This window comes from Gambusia affinis, linkage group LG24, assembly GCF_019740435.1.
Source record: "Gambusia affinis linkage group LG24, SWU_Gaff_1.0, whole genome shotgun sequence".
In the NCBI taxonomy this organism is placed as follows: domain Eukaryota; kingdom Metazoa; phylum Chordata; class Actinopteri; order Cyprinodontiformes; family Poeciliidae; genus Gambusia; species Gambusia affinis.
Genome location: NC_057891.1, coordinates 13,729,998 through 13,751,862, shown reverse-complemented (window position 1 = coordinate 13,751,862; position 21,865 = coordinate 13,729,998). Strand labels below are relative to the sequence as shown.

Here is a 21,865-nt window from a genome sequence, read left to right as displayed (position 1 = left end):
GGGTCCAGTGTCTCTTTCCATGGGAAAAAGTGGATTTTCTTTCTCCTGAACAATTTCTGGGAGGATTTTCTTATATTGTAAATATGTATCCTGCAGAAATAATAACTTTTTTTTTGTTTTCTAACTATTCTATTTGCTTTCCCTTACTTTTTACGTTTTCTATTGAAATTCACAATTCTACGTCCGTCAATAAAATCAACCAATGGGCTGTCGCGGTTGATAAAAATTATATTTGATGTACTTTTTTTGTTAGATTATGGCAGCCGAGGTCCGCCCCATATACAGTATGAGCATTAGTCTGAATCCCAGACGATCAGTCCTCCCCTGGCAGAAGTTCAAACTGAGTGGAGCTTTCTTTTTTTTCTGTTCAAATTGTCAAGGTGCGTTGCTCCAATTTACACGCCACTTTATACTTTTACCCACATTTGGCCAGTGGCAGGTGCTAATTTCCACCCCTGCGGCAACCGACGCTCCAATTCCAATTGTCAACATCAGCCACTCGTGATAGATTGGTTCGTTATTTGCTTATCTGTTTATTTTATCACAAAAAAAACTTTATTCAAAAAATATTCAGTAGAAGCAGCCTACTTGTTTTTCTAACCATGCCCATAAAATCACAGTCTGAATAGAAAACGTTCCCAACCAAAATGTTCCCACTTTGGTTAGAAATGTTCACATTTAACTATATTCTGAAGTTCATTTTTCTGTAAATATATTTTCTCCAGCTATAGCTTTTAGTCCCTTTCAGTGTAAAAAAAAAAAAAAAAAAGTCTCAAAAATTGTAATTATCTTCTTTGGAAACCAAGTTTAACTAATTTTATTCCGTTACATTTTTCTGCTGTACACAGAAATAAACTAGAACATGGATTGGATTAATTATCGCACAGCCTGGAGTTCAGGGAAATCTGAAATGCTTTGTCTCTTCCTGTTTTTCTTTTATGTCCAGCTTGTCCTCCCTGTGTTGTGTCTTTTTTCCAAATGGTCCAAGTCTTGGGAACATTTCTGTTTAAAAGCATTATCTGACCGCAGCTTATTCATCTCTTCCAGGACTACGTCTGCTCCAAACTATCAGGGTAAGGAGAGGCCCCTGTGTTTGGCTAGTTAAACAGCTCTCCACTGCTCTTCTATCCAACTTCTTGTTTAAATATCAGACGTCTGTGACAGCTGTTATGAATTCAGGTGTATACACATATGTATTTATAAGCGTTGTTCACCCTGAGGGCAAATAGGAAAATCAAGTAGACGCTAGCTTGTATATGAATCTTTCAAATGAAAGAATCTTTCAAATGAAAGATTCATATCACTTTTTTTTTTAAAGATACAGTATTTGTTTGGAAAATCTCACTTGCTTTTGAACAATAAACTGCTTGAAAAACACAATTTTCTGCTTGGCAATGATTTCCATGTTAGCTTGCTGAGCTAGCTTGCTCAGTTAGCTTAATAAGTTAGCTGTAGCAAGCTTCTTAGACTTGTAGAAACTTGTTTTTTACATTTGGGTATTTTAGTTATGTCTACTCTTTTAAAGTTCACCATTATGTTTTCCTACATTGTGTGGATGTTGCAACATTTTATTGAGAAAAGTGAAGTTCAGCAAAAAGTTAAGAACTTGTCCATTAAGCAAGATGCAAACCAAAAATCACTATCAAACTATTCCAATATGTCTACGTATAATTATGTACAGCACACAGCTCAGATGTATCACTGCTCTTCATGCAAATATCACACCAATTAGCCAATAATAACCACTACCATTAATCGTCAAAGAAGATTCACTCACATCAGCATGCTAAACGCTTAAGAGTGGCTTAACAGCAGGCCTGTCAGACCCATTGTCTGATTTATTCAGCTAATTATTATCTGACATCCTGGAGGTACTTGTGGTCATTGTGTAGAACTTTAACAGCAGATGGTTGAACAGATATAGGGAGGAAAATGAGATGATGTTATACAATGTGATAGGAGTTTATTTCTTCCCATTCAGACTAATGTAAAACATGTCTTTAGATACACCAAGATGTTGCAAGAATAGAAATACATTTTCCTTCAGAAGTTTCTAAATTTCATGATTCCATTCCAAGTTGTCCAGATCCTGTAGCACCAAAGTAGCCACAGATCATCACTACAAAAATATTTTTTCTTTCTTTCTGGAATTAGTTTTGCAACAGACGTAACAAGAAACATGCCTTCCATAATGTTCAGTTTCAGTCTCGTCAGTACACAGAAAATTTCTCAAAAGTGTTGGTGCTAAACATCAAAATGCTGAAAAAAAAGACAAAAAACCCTATAGTCAGAAATATGATCTTGGTTTGGTATCAGGTCAAGAAGTATTTAGGTGATTCCTCCTCTCTATCACGCTTCAGTCCAATATGGGGTAACCAATCCTTCCCTCCAGGTAGGGCAGATCCTGGCTTTAGGAAATGGGCTGAAAAAGGTTTAAAGACAATAGGAGATCTGGTGGAATCGGAGGACGGGGTTTTGATGTCATTTGAAGAGTTAAAGGCCAGGTACGATATCCCAAGCAAACATTATTTTAAATATCTGCAAGTGAGAAATTTTATTAGATCATCTCAAAATCAATGTGAGTCCATCCCTCTGATGTCCACCTTGGAAATTGAAATGAAGACTGATTGCTTTAGAAAAGGAATTATTTCTAAACTATATAGCATGTTAGTGGAGGGATCCTCTGAGTCATCTCTATGGAAGCTCAATGCCTGGAGGGAGGATCTACAGGAGAACTTGCTTTTGGAAGACTGGGAGAAGGCGTGTGCTGAAGCACAAACACAAACTATCAATACACGCCTCAAAGTACTGCAATATCATTGGCTAATGAGAACTTATGTGACGCCAGAAAAGCTTAATAAATACAATGGTGCCATCCCAGACTTGTGTATTAGATGTGGAGAAGAGAAGGGAACATTCTTCCATTGCATCTGGAAATGCAAGAAAGTTTTACAATTCTGGAGGGAGATAAAACAAGCTCTAGAGACGATACTAGGTATAAAGCTAGTTCTTGACCCCAAATTGTTCATCCTAGGTTTATATCCTGACAAACATCATATGTCCAGAAAAATTATTACTGCCATGGATTTATGTTTACTACTTGCAAAAAGAGTCATAGCGCTCTCATGGAAGAGTACCAGTAAACCAAAATTCATTAAATGGATTACTGAAATATCCACAACCTTACCAATGGAAAAGATCACTTTCATTATAAAAGGGAAACTATCGCTATTTCAAAATATTTGGGGTCCTTTTATGGAATATATAGAAAACATAGATATGAGGGTGGCGGGTGAGTTATAGTAGCGGTTAGTCTTCTGCAGTGTCCTAAAATAATCTTCTTTATTTGTATAATTGACTACTTTACTTTGAATTGTACATTTGAGTTTGTGTTCTCTGAACCATGTACAATACTAAAATAATATGGGCTAACTCCTGGAAAATAGAGAAACCGTTATTGTTGTATTTGTTGTTTCTTCTCAGGGTGGTTGGGGTGAGGGATATTGTTTTCTTTTTCTCATATATTTTGTATGTAATAAGTGCTGCTCTAAAATATCCTATAAAAACCTGGCATGCAAGGAAAGAAGCTGAATATTGGACATTAACTTAACTACCCTGGACTTTCCTCTGATGTGGGAGCACACTTGTGCCTTGTGTATTGTTGGAAATACTGTTGAAAAAACCAATAAAGATAATGTTGGAAAAAAAAAAAAAGTGTTGGTGCTCACCAAAATGGGCTTTTTTTGGGGGGAAAATTGAGATGTTGTGTTGTTTTTGGTCAGCAGTGGTGTTGGCTTTGGAGCTCTCTGCCCTGTCTCTTTATTATTTTCGAATTAAATCAAATGAAACCCAAAGAGGCTGTTAATAACAGCCAATTCATTATTTAACAATGAGCGAAATTATATTCTGACAGTCAGTCAGTCAGTCAAAAGATTCCTTGATAATACATGAGAAAAAGTACAAAATCTGAGTTAGTTGGATAATTGAGGGTTAGAGGGCACTCCTCTTACTGCCAGCAAACCCCATTTAGGACAAGACAGCCTCAGGATGACCACTACCTCCTCCTCCTTCTGACCACACTTCCTCTTTATAGTAACTGTGAGGACAAGAGTTGGCTGCTCGTTCTGTCTCTGTCTAAGCTGATCACTGTGGGTTGTTAAAGCTGCTGGGTCGGCTGCTCTGTGACTCTCTTTAGCGCTTCTGGCTGTGGATGTGATATGCAGCAGAAAAGGAAGCTGAGATTTCATCTTGCAAATGATACATGACCGGACAATTCATCACACAAGGTAACAAAAGTTTAGAATTCCTTCTGGTTTTTGATTGAAAAAGCTTGCACGGGCTTCTGATGATCACTTCATAAAAACGGGGCTTTTCTACAGCATGTTACATATTATGAGGTGAAAGATTACTTGAATTCAGAATGTTATTTAATTGACTTACGATGCTCTATATCAGAGGAAGTATGCAGCTTAAAATAGAGTCAATAATCCGCTGCATCCCTGACTATAAAAACCTTCCAGAAAGCATAAAACTGCTCTTAACTTGTAAAGGCTAAAAACCAATTTGCATTGTGTGTTCATCTTTTAAAGAGCCTTTAAAAACACCATTTGCTCAAACTGTAGCAGGACTTTGATACCATAAAACTCCCCCTCGTTCTGCTTGAAAATGCACTTTTTACACGCAAACCCTGGAAATGTACAGGCTTGTTTATTTTCACTATCAAAATTATAGACGTTGTCAATATTTTATACATTACTGCTTGCTAGCATTTGCTATAACATTATGTGCCACAAGCACAAATATTATCGGGCTAAGTAAAGTTAAAGTGGTTCTAACACTAAAACTGATAGTTGTTGTTTAAAAAGACTAAATCCTGGATCGAAAGATGCAAAAAATAAGCTAGTGCCGCTTCTGTTGTTTTGTTTTTGCTTTTGTTTTTGACCCATACACATTTTGTTTGTTCACATTTAAAGCTTGAAGGAACTTGGAAATTATTTATCGCGATCTCATTTATTTATTAATATTTTTTAGCACAAAAAAATCTACATAAACAGCGGTAGTTTTGATAACGCAGAGGCAGCTCTCCATTTCCAAAAAAATAAAACACGGACTGGAATAATTTGGAGGAGCTGAGTATTTACCAACTAGATAACGTTTTGTGAACAATCCTGTCATGGAAATAAGCATAACAAAAACGTAGCTTTGAGAAAGTATTCGGAGAAAATTTTTAAAAAGTAAAATGAATCTCTGGGTAGAGGTCCAAAGAATGTGAAGTCACACTAATAATAAAATTTTTTGTTTGTAAATGAGTTTTAAAATGAAATATATATATATATGTGTTATTTTATTGCAGAAATGTGTTTGTTTTTTGCAGGTAGGGTCTGTAGGTGGGGAATCGTGAAAAGACCGCCACTGCACAGAAACAACATAACCACTAAAAAAAAAATGATTTTCCAGGATCTGCATCATATAATTTATCAAATGTTCTCATTATAAATTGCTACATGGCATTAGCCTTGTGCTCCAAACACACATCCTCATCTGATCTCCACTCACCTCTTTACAAAAGAGGGTCAGTCCTGTTACAGTTGAGGCGACCTATGACCCCTGTTGCGTGTGACTTTTTAGTCGGTTTAATTTGCAGCTTCAGCAGCTCTTTTATAGAAAGGCATCCTGGAGAACATGTGGTGAATATAAATAAGAAAATTCATAAATACTGAGCTGAAGTGGACTCTTGAGCTGCACAGTGATCTGAACTATTTTAAGTGGCCCTATTTTAAGAATATTAACGACCAGTTCACTTTAAAGAGAAAGCACACTTTTAATTTCTTTCAGCTCACTTTGAGGGGCAGCAGACAGAAACACGTCTTTGTGTTGTTGTTGTTTCCTGCACACCCCAACATGAGTAAAATCCGAAAGGTGACACACAAAACACTGCAGAGCGCCAAGAGAACATCACCCACAGGGAAACATGCTGGCCGCACTAACCCGGAATTTGAAATGAAAGTTATTGAATGACTGAGGTAAAGTGGGCGAATGCCAAAGATGACTGATTCCTGAAAATGAATCAAAGTAGTATTAGTTTTTAGTTTAGTTTTAGAGGATAAATATCAGATTATTCTTTGGGTCTCTAATATATCAGAACAACCTGGCATTTTAACAGAGGTGCCCAACATTTTAGGAGTTCAACTCTAAATGATCTGATACCTTCTGAGGCACATTACTGAGCACGTGTGCATCATCATTATTGATTCGAACTCTTTCTGTTTGGTTTTATTTTTGCAATACATTCCTCCAGCTCACTTCCTCTGCTGCATCCTCTGATGTGTCTCATTACATCCGTTCGGTTGTTCCTCTTACCCTAAAACTGTCGTCTTGCTTCTTGCAGAAACAGCCGACAAGGTCATACAATGCATGTGCATATTTGTGCAAACATCCGACCCCACACAAGTATAACCATAAACCTTCGAGATCCCCCCACTGCTTGGTTTTTATAGTTTGTTTTTGCTTCTAGGGTAGCTGTTTACTGGAGTGCGTGCAAATGGAAGGAGGCCTGCTGATTTCACCAGTGATGACCCACGCTCTGATCTCAATGGAGAATCTCATCTACATCATCACCGTGCCACTGTCAACCTCTATCATCCTGGCCAACCTGGTCATCATCCTGGGCATCTCATGCAACCGCCAGCTCCACAACACGCCCAACTACTTCTTTCTCAGCCTGCTGGTGGCTGATATGTGCACAGGCGTGGCGCTGCCCTTCATCCCGTTGATGGGTCTGAACCGGGAGCTGAGCTTCAGCTCCTGCCTGGTGGCTCACATCTTCCCGAATTTCCTCTTCTTGGCGTTTTTGTCCAACCTGGTGATGGTCCACTACGAGCGCTACATATGCATCGTCGACCCTCTGCACTACAACACCTTGTGGATGCATCGGCATTTCTCCCTCGCGCTGCTTATAGTGTGGGCACCGCCGCTTTTGTTTGCGTCTCTGCCCGCTTTCGGGTGGAGCAACTGGTCCGGACCAGACTGGAACGACTGCTGTGAAAGCGCCGCAAAGTTTCCGCCTCTTTCTAACTGGACGGCCAATCTGACGTTGTGCTGCTCCTACAGGCGGGTGTTCCCCAACGCCTTCATCTACTTAGAGGTGTACGGCCTCGTTTTACCGGCCATTCTTTTCATCGCTGGCATGACCGGACGTGTACTGTGGATCACAAGAGGCCAGATGAAGGACATTTGCCGCCTCCATAGAGCGGTGGAGCGAGGAAACCAGGCGTCGGACCAGAAACAGAGGCTGAACTTGCGGTATACCCGCTGCTTAGTGGCGGTGTCACTGACCTTTCTGGCCTGCTGGGTTCCCTACCTTATTTACATGCACGTCTGTATAGCATTTCTCATCATTGACACCAAGCAGAACTCCATCACTCACATCGTGTTGTCCTGCATCGGCATCGGAAGCATGGCCGTGGTGCCGATGGTCCTCGGTTTGGCCAACAAGCAGTACACAGAACCAGCGTTCAAGCTTATCCAGAAACTCAGAGACAGGTGGAGGGCGCGGGGCTCAGACGAGACTGCAATCTGAAATAATGCTGTGTGTTAATATTTATCGAGTTTTTCTGCAAGAATCGGTATCGGAAAGAGTTTGCGGCAGCTTATTTTACAGTGAGTTGAATTATGGTACCGTTAAGGTAATATTTCATACCAAAGGCATCATAAAGTCTTTCTAAATGTCAAATAGTGACGTTATTATCTCCAGTAGTTCCCTTACCTGCAGTAGAAAAATGTCACATCGTCATATGTTAGAAAAATAGTCATTGCCAGAGAAGAGGGAGGCTAACCACGGCCATTTTTGTTCTTGCTCGAACTAAATTAAACTTAACTTGAACTGCAGAGCTAGTATAAGGGTTCAAAGTAAAAGCTTTTCAAGTTGCACACACAGTAACAATTAAATTAGTGCAAAATTTGTTTATTTGGTAAAATTAACCAAAATTTTACACAAAGAAAAACATAACAGCTTTAGTACAACAAAACATACACAGGCTACTGAACAGAAAGCTGTTTGTTTTTGGAAAATAGAGAAAATATATATATATATATTATTTGTGACATAATAAAGAACATGCTTGAAAACACAGAAATTTCATTTTAGTACTGGCTTTATATTTATTAGCATTCTTCAGAGCCACGTGTGGCTAAATTGCTAAAAATCTGCTAAAATGGATGGAGTGGTGAAAGGCTAGCCTTCTGCCACTCCTTCTGGATGAATGCCGCCCTGGGCAAGTGCCTCTTTCTGCCACCCAGAGCACAACCAAATATATGCTCACACACCCCACAAAGCCCTGTAAAATGATATATCACTAGAAAATATTGATCTGTTATTAATTGATCTAGAAAGATGGACATGTATTGAATAGTTTTCAACTACATTATTAGGAAATCTAGGAATTTTCTCTTTTTTTCCCCCAATATCATATACTAATAAATATTTCTCAAACCATCAACAGTGTCTTTAAAGAACTGCATAATTCAGTTCAATCGATTTGAATTTGCATGCATTTATTTATTTTTTATTTATCTTAGTTGTTTAATTTATAAATGTAAAATAAAAATAGCTAGAAATCAATTTTAAAATGTAATGTGCTATTTTTTTCCTTTTGACATTTCTCGTCATTTGTGGAAGCTCTGACTCCATTAAAACACTAAAATAGTGCAAAAATAAACTATAAAAACAAAAAATAAACTGCAAGTAATACAAACTATACCCCCAGTCATTTTGAGCATTGGCCACAGAGGGGCGCCAGCATGTAAATATTATATTTTCTCCTCTAGTAGAAAATCTGTTTTAAAAACACAACTGAATGTATTTACTTTTCAAAGAACTTAACTAAATGTAATCTGTCTGCTAAAGGTAAGGGAATCACTACTAATACCTTTCAGAAATGTTTAAAGGTCTTCAACTATGACTTACCATATGCCTGCAGTGACCTACAACATAGTTATAAGAGTAGCTCCACTTCATTCTTGATTACTTCATCTTGTTTTGTTTCAATTATTAATTCCACACCAATAAATAACCCTTGATTAGCATCCAACTTGGATAATTGGTTCCTTTCTAGTTGAGCAGAAGTTACCAAGGCCCCCTGAACCCACCTTTTAGATGCACCCGTGATTTGAGATGAAGATACGATTCCCTTTCACAATATGAAGCAGTAAAAACAGAAAATGCCCTGTAGGACTGTCCATTTCCTATTACTGTTCACTATAATCTCAGAGAAAAAGGGATTCAGAAGTCTTTTAAAGCCTTCAAGTTGCCTCTGGGTGGTAAAGCAAAGATAACTAGGAAGAAGAAGAAGAAGAAAAGAGCTGGGCCATCTAAGGCAGAAAACCAAATACGTTTCCTTTTGCATCATAAAAATCTTTATGTCGTTTTATCAGATGTTTCTTCATTTAGCCTAAAATATTTGTGCGTCACCTTAAAATTATGCAAGAAATATCCTTATCGCGGGAATCAAGTTAGTTTAAATTTTACTTGAAAGCATGTCTGCACATTTTCGTGTCATAATTAATAATGATCAGGGACAAATTAACAGCAAGGAAAAATTTCTAATAGGAAAAAACTTAAAATTGGGCAAAACAAATGTGCGTTGCCCGGCAACGTCACTGTCCAAACAGAGGTTAGTGTTAAAGAAATGCTTCTTCTTGTTTTCTGGTCCAAATAAACTAACTTTAGTTTTCTTTTCTTTTCATTTATATAATTTAAAACACATAAAATCGCCAGACAAGAAGAAACTGAAAAAAGCTCCTGTTGTTACATTAATATGGACTTTTTTTTTTCTGTGTATACAATTGAAATTAATTTGGCTGTTTAAAACAAAAAATGTCATAACACAAGAACCTTGCATTGTGCAAGACAAATATGCTTCACCCGGCGACAGCATAATATCCAACTATCTTCTGCATATTTTCTCAGTACTGTTGTGTCGTAATCTAAATCTTGAACTTTAACGTCAAATTTTATAGAAACACCACATGAATGCATTTGTGTTTATTACCCATATCAGTGTTGTACAGCTCACAGATGAACATGATGTCAGCATTTTTTGTGCACAACCTCAGTTGAATAGAGTCATTGATTTTCTCCGTCTGTCATTTCTCCCTGCTGACCAGGTTTATTCTAACTTCCATCAGCAATGTTTATCTGTATTCTGGTATGCAGGCTGTGGAGGAAAGATGGATGCAAGGGGCAACCGCGAATAAATCTCCAAGACAAGAGGGGATTTGGCCTGGCAACAAGAGCATGCACGACAAGAAGCTATGAGTTTCCATATGTTACAAGTTGACTGAATTTATAGTTGACAACATTTATAGTTCTCACAATTTAAGTCTGATGCATAGACATCCTCAGAATTAAAGCTGTCTGAACATTAATTAGAACATCTATTGATGGTAATAATGCACAACTAAAATTATGTTAATATCCAACCTTGAATTTGAGTTAACTACTTCAGTGAAGAAACAATTTCGCCTTAGGGAATACATTTTTTTGTCTCAACTCTTCCAAATGAAAAATACAGAAAATCAAAACAATACAAGCCCCTTTACATTTTAAGCTGATATTATTTAGTGGGATAAAAGATATATTAATAAACAATTGTCACATTTATCTTCTCCAACAAAAAACAAAACAGGGGCAGAACACCTACAGATAAAATAAATAAATATATTGAGCTCACCTCTGTTGTCTTCCTGTATTGCCATCCGTTAGCTGCCCTCGTGTCACCGGTTCCGGTTCCCCCTAGCTGCCACAACCTTATCGGGGAAATGTGTGGATAACCAGCCGTGGTCCTCAATGAGAGAGTTAAGCGAAAAAAAACTTTCTTAAAAAGTGTGAAAAAACAACAAAACAAGTCAATTTTCCCAATTTCACTCAAAATAATTGCATTTTTTCCGTTTAATTTGTCGGCGCGCGCCTTCATTTCTTAAAGGATTTGTTTTCTTAATCTTGATTGGCTAATGAGACAACGTGGTGCGTTCAAGGACAGAATGTGCCTCTGGACTTTTTAAAAATAATTTTTTTAAATCTAAAATGCTCAACAATAAGATTTTTGCTAACTAGAACCACGTCCTTTAGTCACTTGATTGTTCAAAGAACTAAAATGAAATCGAGGTAGCAACAACGGTAGCATGATCCTTTTTTAATCATCCAGAATTTGTATTTTCTGCATATGTGGAGGAAAACATACAGTTAGAGGCAGACTAGGAGGAAAACAAGTCCTTAATCACATTAAAAAGCAACTAAGACGTCAACTTTTGGAGAAATAAGAAGCCCAGCAGTTCAGGGAAGCTTTCATTACTCAGCTACATCATAGGTTCAGGTTATTCCGCTGGACTATCTTGTATGTTTCAGGAAGACAGAGGAGAACCGGGAGACGAGGAGGGGGCAATCGGATGAGATTCCTGGGCTAAATGGTGCAGTGTCTCTTTAAGTGATGAATGTGCTCCATATGTGTGTTCATGAGGGAAAGAAAGAAAACAGACTCAGCACTTGTAGAGGTCAATTTATTAGCACAAAACCCTGAAATCAGATTACTTTAGATTCATTTGAAAGATTTGAGACTCATGAGCACAAGAGCCAACAGAGGAGTTCAAACTTGCACCATTGCAATGCTGCAGGACAATGTACCAAAAACAGAGCAATATATGTATGTATATATACATTGTTGAACTTTTAAGTACCAGTCTGAGAACCTTTCCTTATTATTTTTATCTACATTTCCTGACTCATACTGGCAAGATTGGAATCAAGCAAACGGAAACACTCCCACATGCTCGGACCCATAAATCCATTTATCCTGAAATAAAAACAAACCTTTACGCTAGAAGTTTTTTATTTTTGCATCACAAAAACAAAACCTCAGCGCTTGGGTCATCACTGTCTGAAGGAAATAACACAGGAGAAGATGAAAGGAAACACTGAAGCCCCAACGAGCATTGCACATCCCAACAAAAGATAAGAAAAAAAAAAAGCTTTCCAAAACACACGGCTTGACGTAAACCAGTTCAAGCACAGATTCAACCTGCCACCGAGCTGCAGTCAGACGTTCACTGCCAGAAGACGTGCAAGAGAGATTACCACTTTTAATTTCATCAGGAGGTTTAAATGGTTGATTATAGCTTAATTTTGGAAATAATTAATTCACATTTTGCGGATTTGGCTGCAGGAAGTCCCAGAAAAATCAGTCTGTGTACTGGGTGCTTTCAGAGATAAGCTTTCCGTATTTCACCTCCACCCGGATCACCACACGCTTGGGAGATGGGGTGGGGGATTCCTGTGTACTCGCGGGGTTTGGGTTCAAGTCTGGTTTTGGGACGATGCTGGACTCGACTGTTGGCGGTTTCCCTCGCCGGTGTCGTTGATCTCGCAGGTGACTTCTTTCGGGCAGGTGTGTTTCTTCTTGCGGGTGTTTCCTCTCTGGGGGGTGAACGTCTGCGTGCAAGTAAGGACTTGGATTGGTTGTTTGCATTTAGTAATCTGAGCGGAAGAGAGGTTTGATTTTAGTGAAGCACAAAACAACAGTGAAGTTTGAGATCTGCAGAAATTAGTAACAAGCATGCTGTCGTCATATTTGGAAATTGTAGCATCCGTCATTAAGATTTGATCTGAATTTAAAGGTTTTCCCTCAAGAGAAGGAAGGGTTGTTTCTCCACAAAGGAAAATAAGAAAACTTGCTAATTAATCTTATTTCCGGGAACAGCAAACATTCTAACTGACCTCCATCTGGACCAAAAAAATTGTCATTTTCTTAAGAAAATTGACTTCAAAGTTCCAATTCTAAAATTATTTTCTTGTTCTTTCAATTTATGTACTTACTATGTTTCTTATATAACTGGTGCATTTTCAAGAAAAGGTGCATTAGGATGTTAAGACTGTGTTAAAAGAAAGTGTATGAAAATCAGAGAAATTTCTAACAATTATTTTATTGGTCACTAAAACATTCCAATTCTGCATATTGTTCATTGGTTAGTTTGTGATCACAACATGCAGCAAGACAACTCTGAAACGCCACAATTTAGATTTTTCTCTAAAGATGACTCTTTGTGTCAGAATGGTAGTAAAATGGCTCACCTGCGTGTTGAAAGTTGTCCATTCTTCATGGAGATAAAGGAGAGAAGAAGACGTTAGTCAAAGTGTTCGCACACCTCCATCTTATTCACACAAACTCACTTTGTAACGTCCGCCGACGCTTACCTCTGCTCCTCGCCCTCCAGCAGCTTGCGGTAGGTGGCGATCTCGATGTCCAGGGCCAGTTTGTGGTTCAGCACATTCTGGTACTCGCGGATCCAATTGGCCAACTCCTGCTTGTTTGCCTTCAAGGCCTCCTCAAGCTTCCTAATGGTTTCTCTGGCCATCTCCATGTTCCCGTCGCCGTCTGCTCTTGCTGCGTCAATTTCGTGACTCAAAGACTCTTCCTTAATGGGGCAACAAAGCAAAGGATATCAGCAGGACGGTCAGAGTGTGTGTAAAGAGGTTACCGTCTGTCAGGCCCCCTACCTTTCTTTTCAGAGTGTTCAATTCAGCAGTCAGCCTCTGGATTTGGCGCAAGAGGTCAGAGATATCCCTCTTTTGGTCACGGACTTCCTGCTCCTTCTGCTCTGTACTTTGGACCAAGGACTCAATCTGAAAGTTGGGAAAGTATTGTAACGTTTACTTGCACTGTTATGAAAGGACTGGGTCTGCTTTATTTTCTCCTCACCTTCCTCTGGTTCCATTGCTCCGCCTCATCCCTGGCGCGAGCGGCATATGTGGCATACTGCGCCTCTGTGTTCTTGATGTAGTCGTCCATGTCCAGAAACCGTTTGGCGGACGTGGGAAGGATGACCGTTTCATTCTTGATCATCGACTGCAGCTCCTTGATCTCCTACAAGGCGTTGAGAAGGTAAAAACAGTTGGTTTGATGACAAGTTTTCCGCCTTTTCAAATTTACTTAATGTTCAGTGAGTAAGTAGATAAACTGTTTTCTGTTACCTCATCAAAGCCATCCCTGAGGAACTCCAGTTTTCTGTTCAGGTCTTCCAGATCCAAAACCTTGTTTACCAAATGCAGATGTCCTTCATCTACTTTCTGTTGCACACACATAAATTAAATTGTAAGTGGGAAAGAAATAATGTAAAGATGAAACATTTCATAACATTGAAACATGTTTAGCGGTTTTCATTCCCCCAAAAGTAGAAAATTGTGGTTTTACCTTTTTGGAAACAATGAACTCAGTCTCCAGCTCAGTTCTCTTTCTTAGTTCATCCTCATAGCTGCAAGCAAGAGAGGATAAAATGTAAAGAAATGACACAGCAGCAACACACGTACATCATCGACAATTTCCTACATGGATGCCATCTGTGAGCTGCTTACATCTTCTTGGCATCATTCACATCCTTTGTGATGTCTTCAAGTTCTTCCTGCAGTTTTTCCTGGTCGTTCTTCAAGTTGTCAATCTTCTCCTGCAGATTGTTCTCTGCCTGCCTCACGATGGCATCCACGTTCCCGCTGTAGTCCTCCTGTCCCTTCAGGATTTCTAGCTTCTTCTCCAGCTTCTTTTTCTCATCCTCCAGTTCCTTCACCTGAAAAAATGTAGAACAAGGGATGTTCACTGGATTTAAGGAAAAGTCACTGGTCACTTTACATTTGTTGTACTTTCAGTGTCTGCAACGTGTCCGATATCTTTTTTTTTTTTTTTTTTGGGGGGTGGGGGGGGGTGGTGGGGTAGCGCCTTAAAGATTTGTGAGGACTGTCACAGCACATTATTGCTAATTTTAAGGTTCGTTTGTCTGTTTTCTTTCAATTTTCCCCTCATTTTTTCAGTTTTACATTAAATTGGGCTCATTCCACCAATTTACCACTAGATGGCGTTCTTGTTAGCAAGACACAATAGGAAACCTGGCAGAGTGAGTCCCTTTTCATGGCCTCAGGTACTAATTTCACTCTATTATTATGGATGAACTGTTAAATGTTGATGTTATTATGTTATTAGATCTCATTATGTTTTTTTTCTATGTGTGTATATATATATATATATATATATATTTTTTTTTTTTACATAAATGCTTAAAATTTCAAAGAAAGCTTAATGGAAATTAGACCATATTGTAACCCCTAAGATAATAATTAGGCAAATCTTTTTAAAGCACTATAAATTATATATATTTAATACTTAGAAGTACTTTTTCAAAATGACCTTTAAACTGTTAAACATGATTTTCATTCGGCTGACTGTAATGTTTTCTTTTTCTATTTTTTCCCCCACACTCTAATCTAACCGTCAAAGTGAAGAAGCACGAATGCTTAAAAATGTCAGTGATTAATCTATTTAAATGAACAAATAATGCAGCTCTGTGAAAAGTTGAGACCTGCGCCGAACCCCATTAAAACCTCATGATCGTCCCACCAAATAATGATTTCTGAACTCTTTGAGTTAAGACATTATTATTGTTTCTAAATGAATATTAACTTGTTTTCTTTGAATTTGTTTAAATCGGAAAGCACTGTTTCCTGCAAATAAATACAAAATTTTTGCTTGAAATTTCGGAGACATGTTGTCAGTAGTTTATAGAATGAAAAAATAAGGTTAATTTTACTTGTGTGCATATAAAAAGTAAAATCAGAGAAACTGATCATTTTAAGTGGTCTCTTTTTTTCCTCAGCGCTGCATTTAGTAAATATCTCAGCCTATAAATTAAAAAAGAAAAAAATTGTGCAGACCTTGTCGATCAACTGGACGAACTTGTCATTGAGGCCGACCATGCTTTTCTTCTCCCCGAGTTTTCCGGTGGGCTCGCTCATTTTGGGCCCCTTCCTGCTGGAGTCTAAGCTCATGCTGGTGTCAGCTTTTGGATTTGACATGGTGCTGAACCTTGGAGACTGACTGAGCAGATGAACTGAGGTCCCACCTCACATCACCTTTATAAAGGCGCATTCACCTGCGTACCTCCCCAGAATGTTTGCTAGTGTCCAATCAAAACAGAACAGGTGCCAAATTACCAGAGAAGTCAACATGAAATACTTGAATTTCAGCCCTGAACCTGTTTGTCCAAGAGTGAGGATTGGATCCACGTGGCAGAGTCCTTAATGTGGGCGGATAAGCATGCAGAGAGGAGCTATAAGACTCAGCCCCCATCCTTTCTATCCAGGTGTAGCCTTACCCGTCAGCGTTCAGTCACGTCTTTGTCATCCATCATCAGCAAACATGCCTCGCAACAGCAGCGCCAGCGTGTTCGGAGGAGCCGGGGGGAGGGGCGTCAAGGCGTCCTTGTCCAGCCTTGAGGGACTCCGCAAAGTCCTGCGCAACGAGCCTGAGACAGACTCTGGTCCGGTCATTCCCAAAACCGCTCCGGTCACCGCTTCCCAGCCCAATGGCAGTCCCGACACCGCCTTGCTCCCAGAGGACAACAAGCAGGACCTGCAGGTCCTGAACAACCGCCTGAAGAACTACCTGGACAGGGTGAAGCAGCTGAAGGAGGACAACGACAAGCTGAAGAAGGAGATCGAAGACATTCTGGCCAAAAGGAAGGCTCCGGAGGGCAAAAACTGGGATGAAATCCAGAAACCACAAGATGCTCTCGACAAGAAGGTGGGTTAAGACATACATTAAATATTCTTCTCCATTGTCTTCTTCTTATTATTATTATTCTTATATGTTTAGATCAAGGATCTCACCTTGGACAATGCCAAGCTGTTGCTCCAGATTGACAACGCCAAGCTGGCCCTGCACGACTTCAACAACAAGTGAGCTGAAACTCTTGTCTTATGGTTATTGCTCAGTCAGAATTTACATCATATCCACACTGGAAGGAAAATAGATTTGTGTATTTATTTCAACTCATCATTGCAGCATTGCATGGGGACTCATGAGTCCCATAAGTCCAATGGTCCCCAGCACACCATAGGGGAAAAAAGAAAGTTTCTAGTGGCTCATTTGACGTGTTGCACTTATGGGGATGTCTCCAATCTCCACTAACAGGTTGTACGATGAGTCCAAGGTGAAGAAGGAGTTGGAAAAAGACATAGACGCCCTGAAAAAGGACATCGAGGAGACCAAGCAGAGCCAAGATCAGCTGGACAATGAGCTGAAATTGACCAAGGAAGAGGTGGAACGCCTTGAGGCTGACCACAAGAAGGTAAGGCTCAGTTTGCTCTGATCTGCAGTGCCATTTTTGATACTTGTTTAACTCTTAGCACACGGTTGTTGTAGGAGGTTGCCGATCTTTGTGAGAAGATCAAGACCTCAGAGGTGAAGGTGGAGATCGAGTCCCAGAACTCCAACCTGGCCGACATTGTCAAAAACATGCGGGATCATTACCAAAAGCTGGCTGACAAAAACATGAAGGAGACAGAGGAATGGTACAAAGACAAGGTCAGAAACTGGAAACTGGGCTGCTGATATTCCCCCTGCACTCCTCTGGTTGTCTCACCATGTTTCTTCCTCCCATTCTAGTTTGACAACATCCAGGTGAAGGAGGCCCAGAACAACGAGGCTTTGGAGTCCGGAAAGAGCGAGTACAACAAGCTGCTGAAGGAGAAGAAAAGTCTGGAAATGCAGATTCAGGCTAGCCTCACCACGGTTTGTAAAAACTCTCACATAAGTCCATTTTTTTTTAAAACAAACAAAAAAAAAAACAACAACCTTCATCTGATATGCAGTGAACTTGATATTTATCAGGTCTTTTGTGCATCCCAAAAGCAGTTGCTCTGAGTTGGTCTTTTATTATGTTGCTACCAGCAAGGTTGGCCTCCACAGGCATTCCTGACAAAACTGCCAATTAAGCTAAGGGTGCTGGTTATCGTCAGAAAAAACAACTGCATGTGTTCCTGCAAACCAACACACACAGGCTTTCACAATGGTTCCTAATAAATTTGGCCAAAAATAAGAAGATATGAGCAGCACGTTTCACAAAAATCCTAGCTTTAGTCGTTTTTATGCATCATCTGCAAAAATAATTCCTTCTAAAGGATCTAAATCCTGTATATTAGCTCTAACAAGTCATACCTTCCTGCTTACAGATCCAGGCTTTGAAGGACAATCTGAACAAAGTCATGGCCGAGAACAACAACCGATTGGTCCCCGTCAACAAGGTCATAGTCAGCCTGGAGGCTGAGCTGAAGGATGTGAGGGCTCAGGTGGAGCAGAAGGTGGACAGCTACAAAAAGCTGCTGTGCCTCAAAATGAAGCTGGAGAAAGAAATCAAAGAGTACAGCGACTTGATGGGCATAACAACTGATAAGGAGAGGTGAGGATGCTCAAGCGCACCCTTTCTGCTTACCTTTAGTGTTTTCTCCTTCTTGTTAGTTTTAATGGATAAAAACTCCTATGCAACCAGACTAAAGGGCAAGCCAGTTAAATATAACACTTGGTGCATGATTTATGCTCTTCTTCCCCGACAGCATGGAGTTGAATTTAAAGGAGGCATTACCACAAGGTGAGTTCCGGATTTGCCTCCTAAGAACCCAAACACGAAGGCAGATCTCCCGATCAAATATTAACCCTCTCACCCAAGCAGACATGAGTCAACAACTCGTCAAGACAGATGCTTTCGGTTCACTCTTGCAATCTGATTGGCCGCCTTCCAACAAGAAGAAGCAAACAAACGCAAAAATGTGACCGTTGTTCTCCCACACGACAAGTGTAAGCAGTCTGGTTGATGCCGTGGAGAGACTGATGAACAGCAATGTTCAAATGTAAGACGACAGGCGGAAGTTGGCCTGACAGTCTCTCTACTGCTTGACGCCACTGTTTACACCGGTTATTAAGGAAGTGCTCAGTTAAACACGAATGCCTCACACCGCTTTTTGTTTAACAAAACTTTTAAGAAGTGTGCTTAAAGGTTTTCAGAAGAGATCGGCGCCTTCGATGCCGTTAAGGGCACTTCCACTATTTCTAACTGTTAATACTACTAACTGCAGCAGACTGCCGTCGTCTTCTAAATGTGTAACCACAACCTGATTCTACTAAAAAAACAAACAAAAAAAACTAGAAAAATTAAAGTGTCACCGCATTAAAACCCGAATCAAGCTCACAAAGACCAACTACCTTCTGATTCAGATTTTTTTTTTTTTTTTTTGCAGAATTCAGATGAAGGGCAAAAGGAACACCTGCACACGGTGCGAGGGAAACCCTGTAAAAATATCTCCTGTTTCTGTTCACAGAACCCCCAACTCCTAACAATCAGGACCAGGAAGAGAGGAACGACGTCCTAGTGGAGGACCACTAGTGGACGGCCGCGTCCCCATTACCCAATCCCGAGCATCCAACACTCAATCTGAGTCTGACAACAAAGAAAAAAAAAAAAGACATACCTGAAGTTCTTGTGGAAGTTTGATGTTTTAAAAACGGTGCTCCGATCCGTTTTCTTTCTGACACTTGGTAAAAAAAAACAAGATTGGTGCTGTCAAAGCTGCATAATCAGTGTGGGGGTTCTTCCAAACGTGTCTTCTGTGGTGTGAGCAAAAATAAAGACGTTTTCAATGCAGAAACAGACTCTTGATTTGTGATGTCAACAATTCTTACAAGGGACCTTATAATGAGAAAGAGGAAAAGTAGTTCCTTATATTATCCAAATAATGTACCCTTTATGCCCTAGAAAGGCCTTCATATGCCAAATAAGCAAAGAGGTATGCAAATAAATAAGAGACATAAGCAAAGTTACATATTGTTAATTTGTGAGCAATCAAAAGTATTCACCATTTAAGATTTTAATTTGTCACTGCTAAATGCTAAAAATGATCAAAACAAATCTCAGTACCAGGAGAAGGCAACCTGAGTAAATACAAAAAGTAGTTTTTAAATAGTTTTGATAAGTAAGCCTTCCAAATAAAACCCTTCACACTCTTAAGTCTCCAAACAATTGGGATTCATTTCAATTTCCAGACAGCTGAATTCAATTTCACAAGGCCACACACAGTCCTGAGTATTTCCAGACCAACAGATTGAGAACACGAAGACGGGTCGAGATCTCAAAAAGCAACACATCAAGTCCCAATCTGAAAATCTGACAACAAATACCATAATAATAATAATGTTATCAGTCTGGAAAAGTCAGTTCTAAGGCTTCGGTATGTCAGTGAATCTCCGTGAGAAACTGAGAAAACATGGCACAGAGGTGAACCAAAATCACTCCATGAAAGTATCGACAACTCATCCAGGAGGTCGAAAATGAATCATTTGTCTCCAGTTGAAGTCGGGAGTGGGAGATTGAGACTGGAAAGTCGGAAAAAAAATCAACTGTCGAGACTTTTCGGAGGGCACGAGCGTGGGAGAAACGCCGACTACACCCAGTCACGACTTGCAAGGCAGAATTCAGATGTCAATATGGCCGATCTACACATCGACAGCAGTGAGCTGTGGTGGAAACGTGTTTTTAACAAGAGTGAATCTAAATCCTGAAGGAGAACGTCTGAACATCGGCAAGCTTGAGTTGTACAGCAGGACTAAGATCCACAGCAACCACCAGCAAGCCAATATCTGGAGTTGATAACAGCAGATTGAAGTTGCTCTGCCGTTATGTAAGCAACATTTCCAGTTAAAGCAAATGTTTGATGGCAGCTGTTGTTGCCAAGTGTGACTCATTCCTGTCTCTTTATTCTTAGTAAATGAAGATTGTTTGTCGTATTTACTCTGAACACTTTTGCTCTGATGTTAGAATTCCTTTGCCAGATCTTAGTGTGAAATCTGCCAAAGGAGAAGAAATTTTTAAAAGAAACAAAAGAAAGCATTTCTCTTATCGGGGGAATATCAAAAAAGTAAAAGTTTTCCTTCAGATGTTGGACATCAAGTGGGACTTGGGATTTCTCCATTAGCCTGCAACCAGTCTCCTTGGTAACCAAATACGCCGGCCATTGGGTGATGCTAGCCTCCTTCACTTTCATTCCCGCATTGGATTTAAAAACAAAAACGCAAACAAAGAATCTACAACTGAAGCTTGACTTTGAAAAAAAACATGCCTGAACAAAAACAACGTGAAAATGCGACATTCTTGACTGTCTGTGTTTCCTGCGTTTACACGCACTCGGAATGAAGTTCTTTGGCATTCTGGGTGTCCGAGATTCAACGGTCTGATAACGACTTCCAGATCGTTGGAGATCTTTCACAACGCAGAGGGCTTTCCCTCAAGCATCTGCCCTCAAATGGCTTCCAAAGAATGAAAAGAGATCTTATCTTATAGACTTAGCCAGAAACATTAAAAAACCATTTTCAGCGATAAGGTTACAGACCATCTTCAACTGTATGGTAGAAGTGCTCCAGCATACAAGATTATGATTGGTAAGAGGTGATATTTTGTGGCAAAAACCAGACCAAGTGCTCAACTTCTGTCATGAATTACTATTAACAGCTCTCATCATAGATGTATTGATCATAATAATGTGAGATGAGCGAAGTTAGATGTCTTTTGGTTGAGGCATGACATATTTGGATGATTGTTCCTTCTGATTTGGGATATTGTGCAGCTGCAAAGATTTTTAACCCTTATTTTCTATTATTAGCATCTCGGAAAACTAAAAAAAAACATAAACTACGACACCAAGTCCCAGAGGGGTAAATGAAATATCAATAAAACTGAATTGAAATAGCAAAAGAGCGAGAATACATCCTTGAGGAGCTCCTCTACTTCGTTCAATGATTTTCACCAGAGTGCAAGTTCTAGTGTAACACTGTGTTAACAGTTTACAGAGAATTTTATTGTCAGAAATCCACCGTAGCTATTTTTTCTATCAACAACTAATCACTTGCGGATTAGTGGACAAGAGAAGCAAACTGCATGTGGCGTTTTGTTTTTCAGTCGATAATTTCTCTCAACTTTGTCGTCAATTTAATCGCATAAA

General features: G+C 39.5%; 3 protein-coding genes across 5 annotated transcripts; 2 read left to right on the top strand and 1 right to left on the bottom strand.

Moving 5' to 3' along the window:
• Positions 1-4,085: 4,085 nt before the first annotated feature.
• gpbar1 (G protein-coupled bile acid receptor 1) lies at positions 4,086-10,695 on the top strand. Its single transcript, XM_044109754.1, has 2 exons — positions 4,086-4,286; positions 6,515-10,695. The coding sequence occupies exon 2, from the start codon at positions 6,542-6,544 to the stop codon at positions 7,577-7,579; it is 1,038 nt and encodes a 345-aa protein (XP_043965689.1). The 5' UTR covers positions 4,086-4,286; positions 6,515-6,541; the 3' UTR covers positions 7,580-10,695.
• Positions 10,696-11,542: 847 nt separating this feature from the next.
• On the bottom strand, positions 11,543-15,892 carry LOC122827149 (intermediate filament protein ON3-like). Of its 2 annotated transcripts, none has more exons than XM_044109753.1 (9): positions 15,752-15,892; positions 14,405-14,613; positions 14,244-14,304; positions 14,024-14,119; positions 13,752-13,916; positions 13,550-13,675; positions 13,247-13,467; positions 13,124-13,146; positions 11,543-12,529 (listed from the first exon to the last, which is right to left on the bottom strand). In XM_044109753.1, the coding sequence occupies exons 1-9, from the start codon at positions 15,890-15,892 to the stop codon at positions 12,522-12,524; spliced, it is 1,050 nt and encodes a 349-aa protein (XP_043965688.1). In that variant the 3' UTR covers positions 11,543-12,521. The 2 variants fall into 2 exon arrangements, with proteins under 2 accessions (XP_043965688.1, XP_043965687.1); XM_044109752.1 differs by having other exon boundaries at positions 11,543-12,484.
• Positions 15,893-16,133: 241 nt separating this feature from the next.
• On the top strand, positions 16,134-19,515 carry LOC122827148 (keratin, type I cytoskeletal 18-like). 2 transcript variants are annotated; one of them, XM_044109750.1, is made up of 8 exons: positions 16,134-16,619; positions 16,692-16,774; positions 17,010-17,166; positions 17,241-17,402; positions 17,484-17,609; positions 18,050-18,276; positions 18,431-18,465; positions 19,193-19,515. In XM_044109750.1, exons 1-8 carry the CDS (start codon positions 16,134-16,136, stop codon positions 19,255-19,257), a joined length of 1,341 nt encoding a protein of 446 aa, XP_043965685.1. In that variant the 3' UTR covers positions 19,258-19,515. The 2 variants fall into 2 exon arrangements, with proteins under 2 accessions (XP_043965685.1, XP_043965686.1); XM_044109751.1 differs by lacking the exon at positions 18,431-18,465.
• Positions 19,516-21,865: the final 2,350 nt, after the last annotated feature.

Excerpts from the sequence above, each read along its gene's own strand:
- LOC122827148 (XM_044109750.1), top strand. The coding sequence starts at position 16,134 with ATGCAGAGAGGAGCTATAAGACTCAGCCCCCATCCTTTCTATCCAGGT. Across the intron at positions 16,620-16,691 it reads AAGATGCTCTCGACAAGAAG|ATCAAGGATCTCACCTTGGA; the intron begins GTGGGTTAAGAC and ends TTATATGTTTAG. Across the intron at positions 18,466-19,192 it reads AAAGGAGGCATTACCACAAG|AACCCCCAACTCCTAACAAT; the intron begins GTGAGTTCCGGA and ends TTCTGTTCACAG.
- gpbar1 (XM_044109754.1), top strand. The coding sequence starts at position 6,542 with ATGGAAGGAGGCCTGCTGATTTCACCAGTGATGACCCACGCTCTGATC.
- LOC122827149 (XM_044109752.1), bottom strand. The coding sequence starts at position 15,892 with ATGTCAAATCCAAAAGCTGACACCAGCATGAGCTTAGACTCCAGCAGG. Across the intron at positions 14,614-15,751 it reads TCGTCCAGTTGATCGACAAG|GTGAAGGAACTGGAGGATGA; the intron begins GTCTGCACAATT and ends ACATTTTTTCAG. Across the intron at positions 13,917-14,023 it reads TCAGGGATGGCTTTGATGAG|GAGATCAAGGAGCTGCAGTC; the intron begins GTAACAGAAAAC and ends AACGCCTTGTAG.